Here is a 20,266-nt window from a genome sequence, read left to right as displayed (position 1 = left end):
TATGTAATAATAATGAAAACAGCTTGCATTTCTGCAGATCTGCAATGAGAAAGGCACGCTGCTAAGCTCTGGACATGTATGATGATGTTTGGTCCTTCAATGATTCTACAAAGTAGGTACTATTACAATACCCATTTTACGGAGGAGGGAGCGGAGGCAGAGAGGTAAGTTATTAGCTCAACATCAGGCAGGTATTAGGTAGTGGAGCAGGGACTGGAACCCAAGCACCTGGCTCCAGAGCTCACACTCTTCTTGCTGTTCTAAAGCGCCGTCCCCCAAAGGACCCCTTAGCCCTCTCCCAAAAAGAGGGCCAGGACGGTGTCATGACATACCATGGAGTAGGCTCAGATCCGCTGGCAGACTAGCCCAGCGAGATGGTGAGGACCACTCCTGGGGACTCTGACTGAAGGAACAAAGGAGCCTAAGGGACACACTGACCTCCCCAGGTGAGTCGGGGCTCTTGTCTAAAGATGCCCGCAGAGTCTTTTAGGGACGCAGAGCTGTGGTGCTTTGTCGCATGGTTCCCTCTTAAGCGGGTTTCTTCCCAGCCCCTAACCCACAAACAAACAACAAACACTCTCTGGGAAACGGAAGCCCTGACGTGAGAGTCTCAGAGGGGCAGGGCAGTGTTAGGAAAGCGCCCAGGCCCACTTCCCCCAACTTTGGAAGGTCATGGGGCACCAAGGGTCCTTTTTCCATTCACCCCCTTCCAGAGAAGAGGAAACGGACCACGCTGGAGGTGGCCGTGGAGCCCTCAGTCTGCGGAATGCCAGGCAACCTGCCTAATTGACTCTTACTGAGATGATTCTAGCTGGTGACTCACATTATGGTCCTTGGTGGCTGCCAGGTGAGTGGCCCTCACACCAGGCTGATACAAGGCTGCCTCAGTCTTGAACTTAACAAAAAATCCCGATGATGTAGACTTTAAGATGCGCCCTATCACTACGGACACAGCCCAGATCAAAACCTGTGGGCAGGTGACATGATCAGCTTGTCCTTAAACGGCTGGTTGGATCTAGATGTTGCCCTGGTGTAGGACTGGACCTCTATTCATCTCCCAGACAGTCACTCATGGCTGATTAGGCTCAGGGGTATGACCTGTGCCCGAGGACCTGGGATTTTGTCCCCCTGCACGAAGTTGGCTAGCTCAGGAGAAATTCGGCCCCCAGACCAGCACTGTTGAGTGGAACTTGCTGCACGGTGGGAAATGTTCCATACTCGTGCTGTCCAATATGGCAGCCACTAGCCACGTTTCAAGTTCTCAATAGCCACGTGTGGCTAGTGGGTACCATATTGGACACCACAGATCTAGACTGTGGTTCCAACAGGCCAAGCCAGGCCTCATTCCACCAGCTCCTTCTTGTGGTGCTGCCAACATGGCTAAGCAGGAAACATGCTTGCAGCCCTGGAACAGGAAGTGGGCTGGGCCAGATCCCAGAAGGAGTGGGAAGACTCTGAGGTCTGGCCCACCGGAGAACAGAGGAAAGATCTCTTAAGTCTAATAACAAAGGAGGCCAAGAAGCCAAAAAGCTTTGTGAGTGACTTCTCCACCCTCTCACAGCCCAGCACAGACTCTCAGGTCAGCAGCTGAGTGCCCTAGACTTGGTGAGCTTGAAGAACCTTCTGGGGTCCTCTCATCCGCCTATATCCTTTCAGAGGTGAGAAAATTGAAGTCAGAGGTCACCCGGCAGAACATGCCAGAGCTGGATATTGAATCCAGGACTCGAGCCTGCCCATTCGGAGCCCTATCCTGATGTCTGGAGGGAGGCTCAGAATGCAGCCCTGCTCAGGCGTGTGGTCCCCGAGATCCTCGGCACAGGATTCTGCTGCCAATTTCAACCAATTTAGCCCATGAGACAACTGCCAGCTCCAGAGCAGATGGCTCCTCCCGGGACCTAGACTGAGGTGGGGACACCGGGTGCTGCTTACCCAAAGGCAGTGTCTCTAAGAGTCCCTTTCTCTCTCTGAGCCTCAGTTTCCTCATCTGTAAAATGGAGCTAACACTTACCTCGTGGCTGAAGATCAAATAAGGTAGCCATGGCAACTGCCCTGCACGTGGTATGACTCCATCACATGCCTCCGACCCACTGCCTTTAGGCACACACTGGCCCGGACAGGGCTCTGCCACAAAGCCACCGACCCCCTCCCTAACATCCACCCCTCCAACGCCGTACCCACTGCGTCTCCCCAAGCACGGAGGTACCTGGCAGGCTGAAGTTCTTCTGCTGCCTTGTGCACTGTGGGGACGGGTGTAAGGGCGAAGGCGGCGTGGCGCTGGGTGGGAGAGGGGGTGCTGGTGAGGAGGGCGTGGAGGATGTCGTGGACGAGGGGTTGCTGCTAGAATCTGGCTGGTAAGGGACAGGGATGTGGTCCTGCAGAAAGGAAACAGGGCAGGGTGAGGGGACAGGCGGGAAGCAGAGACACAGCAGTGAGAGTGAGCTGAGCAGGAAGAGAGCCCCCCACCCCAGCATGCTCAGCTCCTCTTGCCCTTTCCTCCACCACCAGATCCGTCCAAAGTGCCACCTGCTTTGTCATCCCCCGTGGGTTGCATCCAGCTATGGAAGGAACAGTTTCTGGAGTCAAATTCCCGTCCACTGTCTGGACCCCAGAGTGAAAGGTCACCACGTAATGAAAGCCACATAGGTGTCAGCCATGCTCTCTGCGCCTCTTTGATTGGGAAAGTCCCACGCCGAGGTGCCCAGAGTGCTCTTTCCATCCTAACACCTCTCCTCCTGGGTGTTTATTAAAGAATCAACAGCCTGACAGCTCGAGAGAGAGCATGAGAGCGGGCCCCCAGCATCTTCCCTCGCATCTCTGTTGGAACCAGCCCTGCCTCTCTTTGCCCCTGGACCTGCTCTAAAGCAAAGATGAAGACAGAATCCATGTGCGCACCCTCAGAATGGCCCTGAGGGGGACAAGGTCGGGGCAGTGAAGTGGTTGAATACTGTCTCCCAAAAGACATGTCCACCGGAACCTCAGAATGTGACCTTATTAGGAAAAACATCTTTGTGGATGTACTTAAGGTAAGGATCTGGAGATGAGATCATCCTGGATCAGGGTCGGCCCTAAAGCCAGTGTCAAGTGACCTGATAAGAAACAGAAAAGGAGAGACACACACAGAGGGGAAGCTTGTGTGAGGATGGAGGAACAGAATGGTCTGATGTGTCCACAAGCCAAGGATTGCTGGAGCACCAGAGGTAAGGAGAGAGGCATGGAATGGATGCTCCCTCGGAGCCTCCAGAAGGGACCAACCCAGCCGACGCCTTGATTTCAGATTTCCAGCTTCCAGAATGGTGAGAAAAGAAATGCCTGTTGTTTTAGCTACTCAGTTTGTGGTACTTTGTTACAGAAGCCCCAGGAAACTACTACAAGCAGAATCCCGAGTCAGGCAAACTCGGATTCAAATCCCACAGCCGCCTCTTCCCCACGCATCCTGGACAAAACTCTTAACCTCTCCACTCCTCAACGTTGCCCATGGTAAAACGGGAATAATACTAGGAAATCTCAACATCGTAGAAAAGGGATTCCTGCCTCTCAAAGCCAGCAGAGCTAAGAGTTCTCAGGGACATCTTAATCTGTTCACTCACAGGACAGTGGTCACTTGGTCCCTATGTCACTCAGAGGTCCATCACTTGGATTGGCTCCAGGTGCCTGAGGATGGCCTTGTGTGGCCTGGTTATTTGTCAACAAGTGTGGTTACCTGCCAAATCCTAGATTCGGCATAGCAAGCACCAACGAGCATAGGAGGGCAAGCTGGGAGGAGAAATGGACGCCTCCCTCTGGATGCCCAATGGGTGCTCGGCCCGTGCGGTGCATGTCACCCTTCCTGAGTCCACTCCACTTCCACTCGGTCATCCTGCCTCCGTGTCTCTGTGAATTTCAGTCTCTCCTTACCCTTCACATGGGCCCACCTTGTGGGTCTGTTATGAAGTTTAAATAAGCTTATGTGTATATCTACCTGCCTAGCATCAGGCTGAGGCACTTTGTCATCAACAAATGATAGCTATCATGTTGATGACAGTATTTATTTTACAATTAAACCTTTCATTTGAGATAACTGCAGATCATGTGCAGTTGTAAGAAATAATAGAGACCCTGTCTCTCCTCACCACCCCTCCCTCTCAGCTTTAACCCCTGGCACCACTAACCTATTCTCCATTGCCACGATTTTGTCATTTCACGAATGTTATTTAAATGGAATCATACAGTATATAACCTTCTCAGATTTTTTTTTTTTTTACTTAGAATAATTCTCTGCAGAGTCATCCAAATTGTTGCATGCATCAATACTTTTTTCCTTTTTATTGCTGCATAGCCTTCCATGATATGGACGTACCACAGTTTGTTTAACCATTCACCCCTGAAGGACAGCTAGGTGGTTTCCCCTCTGTGGCCACTGTGGACAAAGCTGCTATAAACAATCATGCATAGGTTTTGTGTGGACATACATTTTTATTTCTCTAGAATGAATGCCAAGGAGTGCAATTTCTGGATAATACGATAATGGCATGTTTAGTTTTTAAAGAAAAAGCCAAAACTGCTCTTTAGAGTGACTGTACCATTTTACACCAGCGATGTATGAGGGATGGATTTTCTCCGCATCCTCACCAGTGTTTGGTGTTGAAACTATTTTTTATTTTAGCCATTCTGATAGGAGTGTAGTGATTCTCACTGTAGTTTTAATTTGCATTTTCCTAATGGCTCAGGATACTGAGCATCTTTTCCTGTACTTCCTCGCCATCTGTATATCCTCTTCAGTCTTGATTACTATAACTATATAAAGTCTTGAAATCGGGTAGACTGGTTACTCCTACTTTATTCTTTTTTAAAATTGTTTTTTAGCTATTTTAACTCCTTTGCCTTTTCATATAACTTTTAGAATAATCTTGTCTTTATCTACAAAAAAAAATCTTGCTGGGATTTCAATAGGAACTGTGTTAAACCTGTATATCAATTTTGAGGAGAACTGCTAATCTTAACTATGAGTCTTCCGATCCATGAATATGGTATGTGTATTAGTTTCCTAATCAGAAAAATAGAAACAGAAGCTTATGTCTTTTGCCCACTTTGGGAAGTTTCTGACCATTATTTCTCTGAGAACTTTTTCAGCCCTGCCCTCTTTCTCCTCTCCTTCTAGGACTCTGATGACACCAATGCTACCTCTGTTATTATAGTCTCAAGGGTCCCTGAGGCTTTATTCATTTTTTTCAGTCCATTTTCTTTCTGTTATCCAGACTGTGTAGTTTCTCCTGTTCTGTCTTCAAGTTCACACGTTCTTTCCTCTGCCCCTCCATTCTGTCATTGAGTTTCCCCAGTGAGTTTTAAATTTCAATTACTGTATTTTCTAATGATACGTTCTAAAATTGCAACATGATTCTTCTTTGTATCTTCTGTTTATTTGCTGAAACTTTCTATGTCTTTGCAGGGATTTCCTATCTTTTCATTTGTTTCAAGAATGCTCATAATTGCCTGCTGAAGTATTTTTATGATGACAGCTTTAAAACTCTTTGTCAGATAATTCTAAAATCTCACTTGTCTCATTGTTGGCACCTATTGGTTGTCTTTTTTCATTCAGTTTGAGATCTTCTTGGCTCTTGGCATGATGAGTGATTTTTAACTGAAGCCTGGACACTTGGGCATTATGTTGTGAGAATCTGAATCTTATTTAAACCTCCTGCTTTAGCTGGCCTCCTGTGACACTGCTCTAGCAGCGAAGCAGGGGGACCTGCCTTGTTATGGCAGGTAGGGGTGGAAGTCTAGGTTCCCCACTGTGCCGTTCCTGGCAACTGAAGGCAGGAGGGGTACCTTATTATTACCAGGTGGGGGTGGGAATCCCATCTCCCCCATCGGTCTCCATGGATACCACTCTTTTTGGGAAAAGTAAAGTTCCTCATTCCTACTCTCCATGTAATTCCATTGACAGCAAGGAATGGGGGGTGGCCTCGCTAATGACGGATGACTGCAGGAGGCCATCACCGACTCTACCTCCTCAGGTGCATTATTGCTGGGTGAAGGGGTCTCATTACCACCAATGGGGAGGAAAGTCCCTTCTCCCCACTCAGACTTTCTGAGACCACACTGGCAGGGGGATTGGGGTGCCAGGTGACAGTTTGGTGAGGGTGGAAGTCGAGACTCTCCGCTTGGCCTTTGTTGGTGAGGGTAGAGGTAGGGCAACAGATTTTTCTGTGGACTTTGGCTGTGGTAGCGTGGTTATCGTGTAAAAGTTTTCTTGCCAAGCTGTCCCTTTCCTGGTCTTTGTCTAGAGAGAGCAGGCTTTTGTTGGGGTTCTTTTTGTCTTCACCCCTTGGCACTTCCAGGTTGCCAGGTTCATCAGCTTCACATCTGGGATATACGAGGCCAAAAGAATCTCAGGGAACTCATCACCATTCCTCGGGTCCTGAGATCCCCAGCTAGTCTGCCTTCTTCTTGCCATCTTTCAGTCTTCCTCGGTTTGTTTCATATATAATGTCCGGGGTTTTTAGCTGTACTTAGGCGAGAGGAATAGAGAACAGTAACCCACTCCATCTTCCTGGAAGCGGAAGTCTTTAATTTGTTAGTTTATTTAATCCTGATGGCAAACCTGCAAGATGGGTGTTCTCTCCAGAGGGAGAAACTGGGACTCTGAGAAATGGGGAGACTTCATTGTAATTGTTAGAGAGAGAAAAGTACACCCACTCCTTGGACAATTGGCATTCTCAGGCTATGGCATTTTTCCTGGAATAATGGGTCCCACCAATACGATCTCTGACCCAGTGCAGGAGAAATAAGGTTGAGTCCAGTGAAAGGCAGGGGAGACCTGAGCATTTGGACATAGCCCCATTATTCCAGCCAAGGTCACGATCCAGTTCATTCCAGCCACCCGCCAGCCAAGACCACCTTGGAGGTAATTTGACCCGATTTTAGTAGAAAGGCATCGAGAAGCCAGTCTTCTCACTTTACCCTGATTTATCTAATGGTAATTACATTTCCATGGCAGAGGACACGTTAGTGTAAGGAACGTCAGTGACACGTGGGGCTGAGATTTATGTGGTTGGGCTGTGACATGAAGAGAAGTCTCACTCAGCCCAATAGGCCAGATGAGGTTTTTAAAGTAGAAGTTAGGGACTGATTACATCATTTGAGGGATAAGGGAAATGAAAGTCAGGAATGTATCCACCCTACCAAGACTCTCCTCTTTGTTTTGTTTTTTTTTTTTTAAGATTTTATTTTTTCCTTTTTCTCCCCAAAGCCCCCCGGTACATAGTTGTGTATTCTTCATTGTGGGTTCTTCTAGTTGTGGTATGTGGGACGCTGCCTCAGCGTGGTCTGATGAGCAGTGCCATGTCCGCGTCCAGGATTCGAACTAACGAAACACTGGGCCGCCTGCAGCGGAGGCGCGAACTTAACCACTCGGCCACGGGGCCAGCCCCCCAAGACTCCCCTCTTTGAACTTCTACTCACAGACTGGCAAGTTTCAAGAAGTTTCCTTAGACGCTCTGTAAAAAGATGGTCATTATCTCAGTTAAACTATAAAGGCTTGTGCTAAAAACTATTGTCCCACGGGAAGGAACTGGCACATGGACCGTGCTTAAATGATGGTGCATGTTTAAAAGAAAACATTGGTCCATGAAGTCCACATTCAGGCTAGACCTGGGCTTACATCAGCCACTCCTCTCTCACCCCACCCCCACCCCTACAACGTCTGCCTTAGTAACATCAAATGGCCCGCAGTTCCCAACACAAACCAGGCCACGTCATATCTTTAAGGCTTGGGACATGCTGTTATTTCTGCTTGGAAATCTGTCCAGCCCTGTCCTAGCCTGCCTAGAAGATGCCTGTTCTTTCTTCTAAACCCAGCTCAGATCTCTCCTCTGAGAGGTTCCCCTGACCTCCTATGCCACCGGGTAAAGTGCATCGTTCACTCCTGGTGCTGGCCTTGCACCCTGCCTCGGCTTCAGTTGCTGCTTCTCCATGGTCACTTCTCTGCTTACTTGTCTGTCTCGTCCTCCAGGCTAAGAGCTCTCTATTCTCAGCAATGTGCCAGGCACAGTGTGGTCCCCCAATAAATGTGTGCTAGGTGAAGGGAAAAAGCAAGAAAGAAATGAAGGAAGGGAGGGTTGGAGGAATGGAGATAAGGAGAGAGGGAGGGAGGAAGAAAGTCTATCTCCTCCTACTAGACTGTGTCTTATTCATCTTGGAATCTGCAGAACTTAGCACAGAAACGAAAACATAAGAGGCGGCTGATAAATGTTATGTGAATGAATGAATAAATGGCAAAGAAGGAGAGGAGGAAGGAGAGATGCAGGGTGGGAGGGAAGGAGGAATTGTCGCTGTGGAGGAAGGGATCTCTTTACCTCCTTGAGGGCAGGAATTAGGTCTTTCTCATCTCTGTAGGTCAGGGATCATGTGAATAAACGGAACCATCAAGAGAGAGCTGTATGTGGTGCCCGGTTTCCCGGCAGAGTTGCTACAGTAGGAGGGGGAACTCCTTCTTCAGATCAGACCCAGATCTGAGTCCCAGTGGGACCGGCAGCTGGAGGTTGCGTTCCATCAGAGGGAAACTCAAACTCAACCAGAATATGCAGGGAAGGGCCAAAGGCATAATCCCTCTTTCTGAGTGCAGCTCAGATGTGGGAGCATCCTTCGGAGACCATCCAGTCCACTCCTTCATTCTCGGGGACGCTGAGACTCAGAGAGGGGGACTGACTTGCTGGAGCCATACAGAGAGTGAGTGGCCCAGGTCCCAACTCCCAGGCCAGAAGCAGAAACACAAGGTTGTGCCAAGGAACAAGAAACTCACGTCCAACTCCAGGAAACAAACAGAAGTATGTTCACCCCCCAGGGCCCCCTTCTCCCAGGGTGCCCCTTCCCCCACTGGTGCATGGATTTGGATGTGGTGGTGACAGTAACTGCCTCTCCCATGGACTTTTCCTAAGGAAACTGTCCCCACCCTCCAACCCCATAGACTTTGGTGAAGAGACAGTCGTAAACAGCCATACTTGTCTGGTGACCTCCATAGCCCATTCCCAACACAGGACCATAGGTCAGGGCATAATGGCAGCTGGTCAGTGACCTACGATATGGAACGAAAAGATGAGCTGGGCCAAGAGGAAGAACAGCGAAGCATCAGGAGGGAAGGCAGAGAGGAGATGAAGCTCAAAGGGAACAGGGAAACCACAACGGGCCAGAAAACAAATGACAGAGAGGTTATGAGGAGTAGGAACTTCACGGCGGCAGACGCTGCGATGTGGAGAACAGATGAGAGTCGAGGATGACGATCCAGTCAACGGTAACAGCGCAGACCCAGAAAGAATGGCTGAGTCACAGGCCTGATGGAGGACCAGAACAATGATCCACCGTCTCGCTGTGGGTCCAAGGAGCTGGCCTGAGAGTAAGACTGTCCTCCATGTCTAGTTTCCTGAGGCCCAGCTCCTAAACTGTGATTTCCCTTTCTCTTATTGCCCCACGGCCATCCTTTCAACAGATAACTCCTTTTGCTGAGCTAGCCTAATGGGTCTCTGTTCCTTGCAACCAACTGGAAAGAGCAAGCCAGCACGCAGCCACTTCAAACAGCTTCACTGCAGCAGGCAGACCTCCAGCCTCGGAGACCATTGCCAATGGGACTTTTGATGCCTTGATGTGGAAGCACAGGGCTTGCAGACTGGTCCCCTGAGGAGCTGGCAGATGCTGCTGCCCCTGCTGCTGCTTCATCCTCCTCCACCTCCCCCTCCTCCTCCACCTCCCCCTCCTCCTCCATCTCTTCCACCTCCCCCTCCTCCTCCAGCTCCTCTTTCTTCTTCTTCTTTCTTCCCTTTCCTCTTTCTTCCTCCTATTCCTCTTTCTCTTCCTCTCTCTTCCTCTTTCCCCTCCTCTACCTCCTCCTCCATCCTCTTTCTTCCTCCTACTCCTCCTTTTGTTCCTCGTCCTCCTCCTCATTCTCTGCCTTCTTCATCAAGCTATTTGATGCCCTGAGTACCAATGATACACTAAATCCTTTACCTGTATCACTGTATCTAATCCTCTCCACAAGCCCAATAGCATCTACTATTAGACTGCCCATTTTACAGAGGGGAAAGCAAGGCAGAGAGATCTTGCTCTGGTCACATGGCAAGTGAAGGAACTGAGTGTCAAGCCCAGGCCTCTGACTCCAAAAGGCACACCCTAACCGTTCTGCTGGGTGGAAAAGCTGGGCTTCTGTGAACCTGCACTGACTGAGCTAGAGAGGAGAGGAGACAGAGAGCAATGAAAAGGAAATCTTCAGACCAAATTGGCTCTGAAATCTATTGCACTAACCACATCATTGCCTGACAAAAAGAATCTGTGTGAAGCCAGTGAGAAGAGAAAGGGGAAAAAATAACCCAGCTCTGTGTTAGATCCTGTCCACCTTCATGTCACAGCCACTTTCTAAACAGAGGTTAATTTATTTCTCTTATCAAATTCTCCTGCTGCTAGACAAGCAGAACAATGTCACAGTCACTGATCGATCTGACCCGTGTTCCTGTCCCATCTGACACCAAGAGGCTCGTTGTGCCTGTAAAGATCTCGAGATGGCTCTGAGCAACTCGCCCCTCAGGACGTCACAAAGGGAGGGATGGATTATAGGTATGCACGGTTACTTCCCAGGAGCCTCACCCTTCAAGCTCCCCAAGTCCCCCCCAGAGGCGGGGATCCCCTCTCCTAGACACCTATATCTTTTGCAAATAACAAAGGAAAACTGGACCCAGCCTGACATTTTGATTGGAAACCCAAGATTTAAGCTGATAATAGCAGCTAGAGTTTCCTGGACACTTACCATGTGCCAGGAACTACCTTAAGTGCTTTCGTGTTGGTTATTTCATCACCACAGCTCTGAGGTGGTGCTCTTATTACCCACCATGGATATTTTAAAACATGGCCACAAATTCCTCACACTCTTCACATTGATAGGTGGGGTCCACACCTCCTCCTCTTGAATCCGAGTAGGCTCATGACTGCTTCCATCAGTAGAGTATAGGAGACTGACACTGCCAATGCTTGGCTAGCGACAAGCCAAGACAATGGATGGGCGTTTGCAACCTAATGTTATAAAACACGCAGCTTCCACTTTGTTTGCTAAGACAGTTGCTCTTCAAGCCCTGAGCTGCCATGTACGAAGCCCAGCTACACTGAAGCAGCCATATTGTGAGGAAGCCCAAGCCACAGGGCAAGTCCACATGTCGACATTCCCACTGAGTCTGCTCGCCCAGCCTTTGACGCGTCCCAGCCCAGGCACCAGACCTGTGAGTGAAGGAGCCGCCAGATCAGGAGTTGGCAAACTTTTCTTGAAATGGCTAGACAGTAAATATTTTAGGCTTTGTGAGCCAAGTGGTCGCTGTTATAACTACTCAACTATGCTGCTGTAGCATGAAAGCAGCCGCAGACAACATGCACGTGGCTTGTTCCAATATAATTTTATTCATAAAAACAGGTGGTGGACTGAATTTGGCCTTAAGCCATAGTTTGCTATTCCTTGTTCTAGAAGATTCCACCCCCAGCTGTGTGAGTTTTCCCAGTTGAATCCCTGGATATCACGGAGCAGACACAACCCATCCCCACTGTACCCCTTCCTAATTCCTGACCCACAGACGCCAGGAGATAATTCAAGGGTGATGGTTGGGCACCACGAAGTTTGAGCGGCTGGTTTGTGCAGCAGTGGCTAACTGGAACACACCCATTTCACATACAGGAAAATCGAGGCTCAGAGAGATTAAGTCACTTGCCCAGACTCTCACACTAGGAAAGGAAGGAAGCCAAGGCTGGCTGCCAGGTTTGCCTGACTTGAGAGGCCAAGCTCTCAACTGCCGAGCTGCTGCCACAAGGAGCCAGATGGTGAATGACTGAGATGTAGTAGTAAAAACGGTGGGGGAAGCATGAGAGAGAAAGAACATATGGGCTTTCGTCGGGAGGCATGTGAAGAGAGGTCAGGGAGGGAGGGAGGGACCAAATTATGCGGGCTGCAGCAAGGGGTTTGTCTTCTAAAGGCAATAGAAAGGCACTGGATGGTATTTAAGCAGAGGGGGACGCGATTTAAATTACATTCGTTGAGAATCCCTCTGGCTGCTGTGTGGAGAATGAATTGGGGAGGGGGCAATGCCCTCCAGCCTTGCTCAAAGAAGTGAGTCTGTGCCTTGCCCGTGGGAGGTCACATGGCCATCAGGATGCTCACCTGGGTCCTGAACACAGGTTGGTGACTTCCCACATGCTTGGGTTGATCTGCACTTTATCCACCTTCAACACAATGCATCGAAGCATTGTGGGGCTTGAGAAATCACCTGTTGGCATGTCAACCTTTGCCTCCTACGGTGAGGCTGCAAAGTGTCCCTGGGACAGCTTTGGGGCAGTCTGACCAACAGAGTACACAAAGGATGTGAAAATCCTGCTGGAAATTTCCATGCCGTGTTGTAAAAAAAGGATGCACAGAGAGGCCCATTGCTGACCACTGTCTGAGGACCAGCTGAAGCCAAGCACACTGGCTGTGGCTCAGAGCCCAGGGCCCCACACGCATCCATGTACCCAGCCTCTAGCAGGAGGTCAGAAATACACTCTGGTCCTCTGGTAGTTTGATGCAACGGACGTGTCAGAAAGCCTAGAACCATCTGCAAAGCTTATCCTGCAAAGGGTGAAACATCTCACAAAGGAAAGGTGGTGGGATCTGGGCCACTAAGGAACCCCCCCATGGCTCTCCCGTTATCCCTACCACGCCCTCCTTGACACACTCATTCATTCTCATTCCACCGGCCCTCTCTCTACATTAGACAGACTTCTGGCACATTTGCTCTCCAATGATGGCTGGATTCCCCGCAAGCTTTACTAGACACAAGCCACACAGAACAGGGAGAGCCCAGGCGGGCTGGGAGGTGAGGGCAATGCTCCCAGATGAATCCACGAAGTCCTGCTCGAGCCCCTTCCTCCCTCCTGCCCCGTCCCCGGCAGCAGCAGCCCCCACATGCCCCGACCCAGGGGGTCCCAGCCTCACCTTGTTGATTTTGTTGGTTTTGGGGAGCGTCTGACTGATGTGCAAGTCCGAATAGCGGGGCGGCTTCCGCAGAGGGTTGTTGATGTCACATGGGACGGACTCTGTCCGGACTAACCTTGCTGGATCCGTAGGGGTAAAAACAGCGATTTGGGAGTTTAAGTATCACTTTGTATGTTACGCCAGCAGAGTCTAGCTCATATCCTGCCTGGAAGGCCCACCCCCAGGGGGACTAGAAGAGAATTCACTAAAAATGATAGTCATTATGTCACCGTAGTGGGATTAGATGTTCTTGATGGTTTCTAAAATGTTTGTGTTCTCAATATATTACTTTATTTTTTTTTTTTGAGGAAGATTAGCCCTGAGCTAATTGCTGCCAATCCTCCTCTTTTTGCTGAGGAAGACTGGCCCTGAGCTAACATCCATGCCCATCTTCCTCTACTTTATATGTGGGACGCCTACCAGAGCATGGTGTGCCAAGCGGTGCCATGTCCGCACCCAGGATCCAAACTGGCGAACCCCGGGCCACAGAAGTGTAACGTGCGCCCTTAACCACTGTACCACCAGGCCAGCCCCTCAATATATGACTTTTGACAATTAACAATTATAATAATAAAACTGAAGCCATCAGGGTTTTTTTCCCGATACCATAACTGTTTCACGGTGGCGTTCATTTCAGAATTGACCCTCCTTTGAAACACAAAAGGTTCCTGATTTTCCAGGGTCTGTCATCAATCAGTGGACAGCCACCCCTGCCTGCCCACATCTGACTTTCCTGTTGGGATCATCTTTCGTTACATGTGGGATTTCTCAGTCCTGAGTAGCCTGTTGCGTGTCGAAACACATTTGTCCTAAACAAGGCCACCCAGACCCCTGAAAGGAAGGCTTAGCTCTTCCAGCCTCCTCCACAGCATCATCCTAACAGCCACACAAAAAGCTGGGCACACAGTTGACACTAAATAAATGCTCCCTGATCCAAACCACATCCAAGCCCCTCTCCTGTTACCTCTGCTATTTCTACTTACAGGGACCTCAGGGAGGGACAACAGTGAGAAGCTCAGATTCCAATCTGATGCCTGGTAGTGTTACTTGTTAGCTGTTTTTTATTGCAGGGGTGGGATGGGGGTGTTGGTGGAAAAGTCAAAGCTTTGGACTGACCCAGGGATTAAATTTCTCTGCTTAGCCTGAGCTGCCATCACCATGGAAACCAACTATATTTTCAACTTCCTACCTACAGGGGGAGGGAGGGAAAGCAAGAAGCTGGCGGACTTCTGGAAAGTTCCGTTTGCTTTGAAAGTACAGGCACCTGCTGCCTTTGAGCAAAGAGGGCACGGCTGTGAAGGTGGGTGGGAGGGAGTCCGTCTGCAGATGGCAGCCTCTGAGAGCGGGTCGCCTTCCAGCAGACTAGCTCTGCTCTCCCCATGGGATGTGGGCTCCAGGGGAACCCCCTACAAGAGGAATTCAGTGGGAGGCAATTTTTCCAACGAAGCTGACCCAAGACAGGCCTCAAGAGTGGTGAGAATTCAGGTTTAAAATAGTCTCACTGAGTGTATACAGTTGTTCAAGGAACAGATGGTTCTTAATTAAGGATGTGGGGTGGGAAGGGGCCAGAGAAAAGAGCTGAAGACTTTTCCCTCACAATTTCCTCGCCGCGTGGAGGTAAGGAATGCAAAGATCATGGAAAACCATGGCCCGTTGGCTTCGGAACACATCCCAACACTTTTGGCAGCAATTGCCTCCTTCTTTAAGCTTCCCTTCTTTAAGCTTCCCTTGGGTTCATGTGAACACAGGGCAAGCTCCCCTGAGCCTACACTGACCAAGGCAGGAGGGCTGGGAGGGGTGGAGTAGGAAGATGAGGAGGAATTCAGTCTCAGACTAGCAAGTTGTGTATCCCGAACAGGGCTCTAAGCCTCCATCTGAACTATAGGTTGGGGGAGGTGGGGAGGTGGCCAGCAAGAATTTTAAAAATTTTAATAAGTTGCTAACATTTTAAAGTAAGTATATGGCACATCAAACTATTCGGGCTTTTCTTTGAAACAGGAGAAATGCTGCAGCTTGGGTCCACGTTGTTGGGGAGTGGCTCTCTCTACATGGTGCCCGGACTTTCCCTCCACTTTGCACGTCCCCTTCTGGCCAGCTTCTCTCATTGAGGTCCTTGCTTGGCCCTAGGAGGCATTTAGTTCACAACTTCTACTCTAGAGCAATGCTTCTCAACTTTAAAGTACAGAAGAATCGCCTGCAGATGCTGTTAAAAATGCAGATTCTGATCCAGTAGGTCTGGAGAGGAGCCAGAAGTTGTGCATGTCTAACAGGTGCCCAGCTGATTCCAATGTTGCTGGTCCATGGACCACACTTGGATAGCAAGAGTCTGGACCAGCAATGTCCAGTAGAACTTTCCATGACGATGAAAGTGTTCTGCACCTGCACTATCCAATATGGTAGCCACGTGTGTCTACTGAGCCCTTGAAATGTGGCTGGTATCACAGAGTAATTAAATTTTTGTTTTTATTTCATTTTAGTGAATCTAAATTTAAATAGTCAGATGTGGCTAGTAGGATTGAACAGCATGGGCCTGGAGAGTCCCCCAGCAAATGAATTGGAATGTAGATAATGGAGTCTGGGAATAACTACCCCATAGGAAAAGAATCAACGGAACTATTTTGAAAGCCAGACTGTAAGGCCTCCCAAGGAAGTGCCTGCTATTGAGTCCTTGGCAGGCAAGGAAAAGCCTTTTCTTCTAGTCTTGCCTTCCTACTCAACTGATCTTGCTTTTGCATAGAAGACTGGTAGGGGCTCTCCCAAGGGTAGCTGCTACCTCCCTGCCTGGGTAGCTTGGCCCAGACACTCCCAGGGCCCCAGGGGATAGAACACAGAGGGCTGAAACCAACTGGCCCAAGCCAGACGCCCCGAACCCCTGCCCCTGCCCACTTCCGCAGGGCCACTTGACTGAGCCTGAAGAGCATATAATGGAAAAACACTCAGCCAGCACTCGTCTTAAAGGAAAAGGAAAGGGAAGGGGATTGGGGGAAAGAGAGAAGCATGGAAATTAGGAGAGAGGACAAGAATGAGAGAGAAAGACTTAAGGAGGGAGAGATGAATCTGGGGGCTAAAGGATCAGAGAGACCAGTAAAGGGGAAAGGAATAGGGAGCACAGGCGTGGGGGATGGATTAAGGAGACAGATGTCAGGAAGAAGGCATCAGAAGGAAAGAAATGAGATAGGCAAGTATCAGGAAATCAAGGGGGCATCCAGAATCGGCCGGGGTGGGACAGCTATCTCAGATGGCTGGCAGGAATCCCCACCCCACCTCTACCCCTAGGGCAGCAAGTGTTAAATACTTACCTCCTCTATGGATGATCAGGAGGTGACAGGGTGGGGCTTCTTTGGTGCATTTGTTGTGGCACTTTAACCTGAGACAAAGAAAGAGAGAGAAGGATGGATGGGTGGATGGGTGGATGGATGGATGGATGGATAGATTGATGGACGGGAGTTGGATGGATACGTGGATGGGTAGGTGGACGAATAGCTGGATGGGTGGGTGGGTGGGTGGATGGACGGATGAATGGATGAATGGGTAGGTGGATGGATGGATGGATGAGAGGATGAATGGATACATGAGTGGATGGATGACGGATGGATGGATCAGAATGCCTCAATGGTTCAGAAAGCTCTGAGTACTATGGATGCCAAGATGTGAGATGAGGTGGGGCACTTACAGCAAAGGCATATCCTTGGCACCCAGGAAATTAACTCTAGAGAGAGTTTGCTGCCATCCCACTCTCACAGGTCAGCCCTGGTTGGTTCAAGAGTGGGTAGCAACTATCACACCAACAGGGCCCACTTGGGCTTCATGCTTTGAAAGCTATTTTCCCCTATCAATCTGTATTTAGCATCATCATCATACAATCCTAATAATCATCTACCATTTACTTGAAGACTCATTTGCCAGCCATTGTACTAAACATTTTACATAGACCACGTCATTGGATCTTTATAACAACCCTATGAAATGAGTTTTACTATCATTCCCATTTTACAAATGGAAAAACTGAGATTAAGTGACTTGTCCTGGCAGAAAACCTGGATCAGTGGTGCCAAAGGTGGGCTCATTTTTCTTAAAGGCTCAAGGCTACAGGAGACAGCCAAACAAGGCTTCCAATTAGGATGAGATTAATAACAGGTGTTAAGCTTTAGAGGCATGAAGTTTAAGAGTTTAGCATCAGGGGCCGGCTCCGTGGCCGAGTGGTTAAGTTCGCGCGCTCCGCTGCGTTGGCCCAGGGTTCAGATCCTGGGCGCGGACATGGCACCGCTTGTCAGGCCACACTGAGGCGGCGTCCCACATCCCACAACTGGAAAGACCTGCAACTAAGATATACAACTATGTACGGGGGTTTGGGGAGATAAAGCAGAAAAAAAAAAAAAGATTGGCAAAAGTTGTTAGCTCAGGTGCCAATCTTTAAAAAAAAAAAAGAGTTTAGCATCAAAATGTCTTCCTTTGAGACAAGTCTAAGATGTCACCTTGCGCTTCCCTACACTATTGCCAGACTTCAAAAGGGTCATAAAAATCCCAAGTTACTATGACCTGGCTTTGTCCTTTTCTTTTAGTTTTATGTCTATAGGACGGATACACACTGTGTGATGCTATCAGTGCTCCACTCATATCCCCTTGGATTCCCTTACATCAGCAGCCTAACTTCCAACAGCCAACATCTTTGCTGGAAGGCTGCCCTCGGGCTGCTTGGAGGTTTACTATTAAAAGACTCCATCCAGACAGATGGGAACTTTAGATTTGCCTTCCACCCTCTTCCCCTCCAGGGATTTGCAAGTTCTCTTTAACAGAATGGTTTGAATGCCCAGACAAAGACTCCGCTCTCACTCCCCCAACTGGTCTAGCTCCGTGGTTCTCAAAGTGGAGTCCCCAGACCAGCAGCATCAGCACCATCCAGGAACCTTTCAGAAATGCCGCTTCTGGGGCCCCAACCCAGATCGGGATAATTAGAGACTCGAGCTGAGACGCAGTAATCTGTTGCAACAAGCCCTCCAGGTGAGTCTGATGGTGCTCAGGGGTGAGAATCACAGGCCTACTTGATGTTTTTGGAATGTCTATGCACATTTCCCCAATTTTTCTTGTGTTCAGTCTTTTATGGCCCTAATAGGGCCCTGAATTCCTCTCTGATATGGAAAAGTTAGACCTGGGGCCGCTGGGAGGGCATAGGGGAAGCGAGGAGGGGCGTAGGCAGCACAAAAAATGCCAAACCACATCGAGAGAATGTTAGTCCATCTCCAAGTCTCCTTCACTCTGGTTGCACCACGGACAGAGTTTCTTGTGCTCACAGGTCTTTATAGTCTGTCTGCCACGTGCTAAGCCCAGTTCCCGATTTAGACAGGCAACAGTATCCGCAGAGAATTTAATAAATTTATTTTTCCATTGGATTTCTATTTTTTTCTGGTTGCCTTATATGAATGGCAAGTGATGCTGATTTTCTATTCATGATAATGATACACTTTCATCTTCAAATAAATGTATTTAAGTTAAAAAGGCCATAAATAGTAAATAAATACATGCAGAGCTGCTACATACATAGGACAAAATCATGACAGGCTGGGGAGCGCACTGAGCGAGATTGCGAAAAGTTGGCTTTGACAATTTGGAATCTTCAAAGAGAGGTGGCAGCTCTTGGCATCCGAAAGTTTAAGATGGTTGAACACCATTAGGAGGTACCACTAGTCATGAAGGTCATAAAGACTGTACGACTCTGAAAAAAACCAAGAGCTAATGCTTACGTGGTGTTTATGATGTACCGGACGATGCACTCAGTCCTTTATACAATTTAGTTAATCCTCGTGACAACCCGCAAAAGTAGGAACTACTGTTATCCCCATTTTATAGAATGAGAAACTGAGGCTCAGCAATTTTAGATGACTTGCCCAAGGTCAAACAGCCAGCGAGAGACAGCGGTCTTGAGTCCAGCTCTAACCACTATGCTGGATGCCTCCAAAACCTCCATTCTTCCTGCTTTCCATCTTGGGGTTGGGGGTGAATAAAGGAAGGTTCCCCGGGGTACAGAACCAGCGGAGTCAAAATGTCCTTCTGTGAGACAAGTCTAAGATGTCAGCTGGCTCTTCCCTCTACAGTTGCCTGACGTCACAGGGATAATAAAAGTTCCACATTCTGCAAACTGGCTTTGTCTTATTCTTCTCTAAGGCCCCAGACTCCCTGAGCTACAGGGAAGATCCCAGCGCCAAGGAGATGACCAAGTGTTGCATCCAGACCCTGATGCGATGCTCTGCTGAATGTGAAACTAGTCTTTTATTCTATAAGCACTTCCCCAGGCCTGCTACGCCCCAGGTCCTGGGGACACCCCTCGGACGGGGCAGATGAAGGGGTCACACATATGTAAACAAATATTGGGTAATTGCAGGTGTGGTAAGATCACGAAAAAAGTAATACAGGGAAATGGGATGGAGAGCGATGGGAGCGGGATAGGAAGGGCTTCCAGCAGTGCAAAGCTTTGGGGGCAAGAACAAGCTTGGTGGGCTCAGGGGTCAGAGGTTAAAGGTCAATGAGGCTAAAGTGAAGAGAACAAGAGCAATGAAGACACGAGGCGGGGGAGGCGGGCAGGGGCCCCTGCGGCCCCGGCAAGGATTCCGGTGGGACGGCACCAGAGGTTTTTGACAACTATGACACGGTCAGATGGATGTTTGGCGAGCCCTGAGTTGGGGAATCTGCTGATGCCAAACAAGAGTGGAACCAAGAAGTTTCTGCACTTATTCCTGTTTGAAATAGGTCAACTCCATGCTGGAAGCTTCCAGAAAGTGCTCCTTTCTGCCACCCCCACCTATGAGTCTTCTTGAATGAGCCCAGCTGGAAGGTTGGCATGGGCTGTGAAGAAGCCCGATGCCATCATGGGCAGCACCACGAAGCAGGGGCACCTCCAGGTGCTGAGTGGGTGAGTGCTGGGGACATGAATGTTAGCAAGTGCACGCCACAGCAGGAAAACCACTGGACATGAAGGACATTCCATTTCCCATATGAGAGATGTCCAGGGGCTAAATTCTCCAGAGCACAGTGTTTCCCTCACCCCCCCAAAACGGGAATGGGGTCAAGGTAACATACAGAACAAATCTGGGTTCAAAGCTTGACACCACCACTTCCTGGCTGTGACCACCTGGGCAAGTCGCTGATCCACTCTGAGCCTCAGTTTCCTCATCTGTAAAGTGGGGACAATCACAGCATCTGCCTCACAGGGTTGCAGTGAGAACTAACGATTCTACGCAGGTAAGGGGCCTAGGACAA

General features: G+C 49.1%; 1 protein-coding gene across 5 annotated transcripts in view; it reads right to left on the bottom strand.

Moving 5' to 3' along the window:
* KSR2 (kinase suppressor of ras 2) overlaps positions 1-20,266 on the bottom strand; it is a 387,205-nt gene that overhangs the window by 63,749 nt on the left and 303,190 nt on the right. For 3 of the 5 annotated variants that reach the window (XM_070627133.1, XM_070627135.1, XM_070627137.1), the window contains exons 8-10: positions 16,313-16,379; positions 12,974-13,099; positions 2,204-2,372 (exon numbers count right to left, since the gene is read on the bottom strand). In XM_070627133.1, the coding sequence (XP_070483234.1) occupies positions 2,204-2,372; positions 12,974-13,099; positions 16,313-16,379 (362 nt within the window). Of the gene's footprint in view, positions 1-2,203; positions 2,373-12,973; positions 13,100-16,311; positions 16,380-20,266 lie in introns of all 5 variants that reach the window. The other 2 variants (XM_070627136.1, XM_070627138.1) reach the window with 1 other exon arrangement.

This window comes from Equus przewalskii, chromosome 7 (genome assembly GCF_037783145.1).
Source record: "Equus przewalskii isolate Varuska chromosome 7, EquPr2, whole genome shotgun sequence".
In the NCBI taxonomy this organism is placed as follows: domain Eukaryota; kingdom Metazoa; phylum Chordata; class Mammalia; order Perissodactyla; family Equidae; genus Equus; species Equus przewalskii.
Note: the sequence above shows the minus strand (reverse complement) of the source record. Positions and strands in the feature narration are given on the sequence as shown.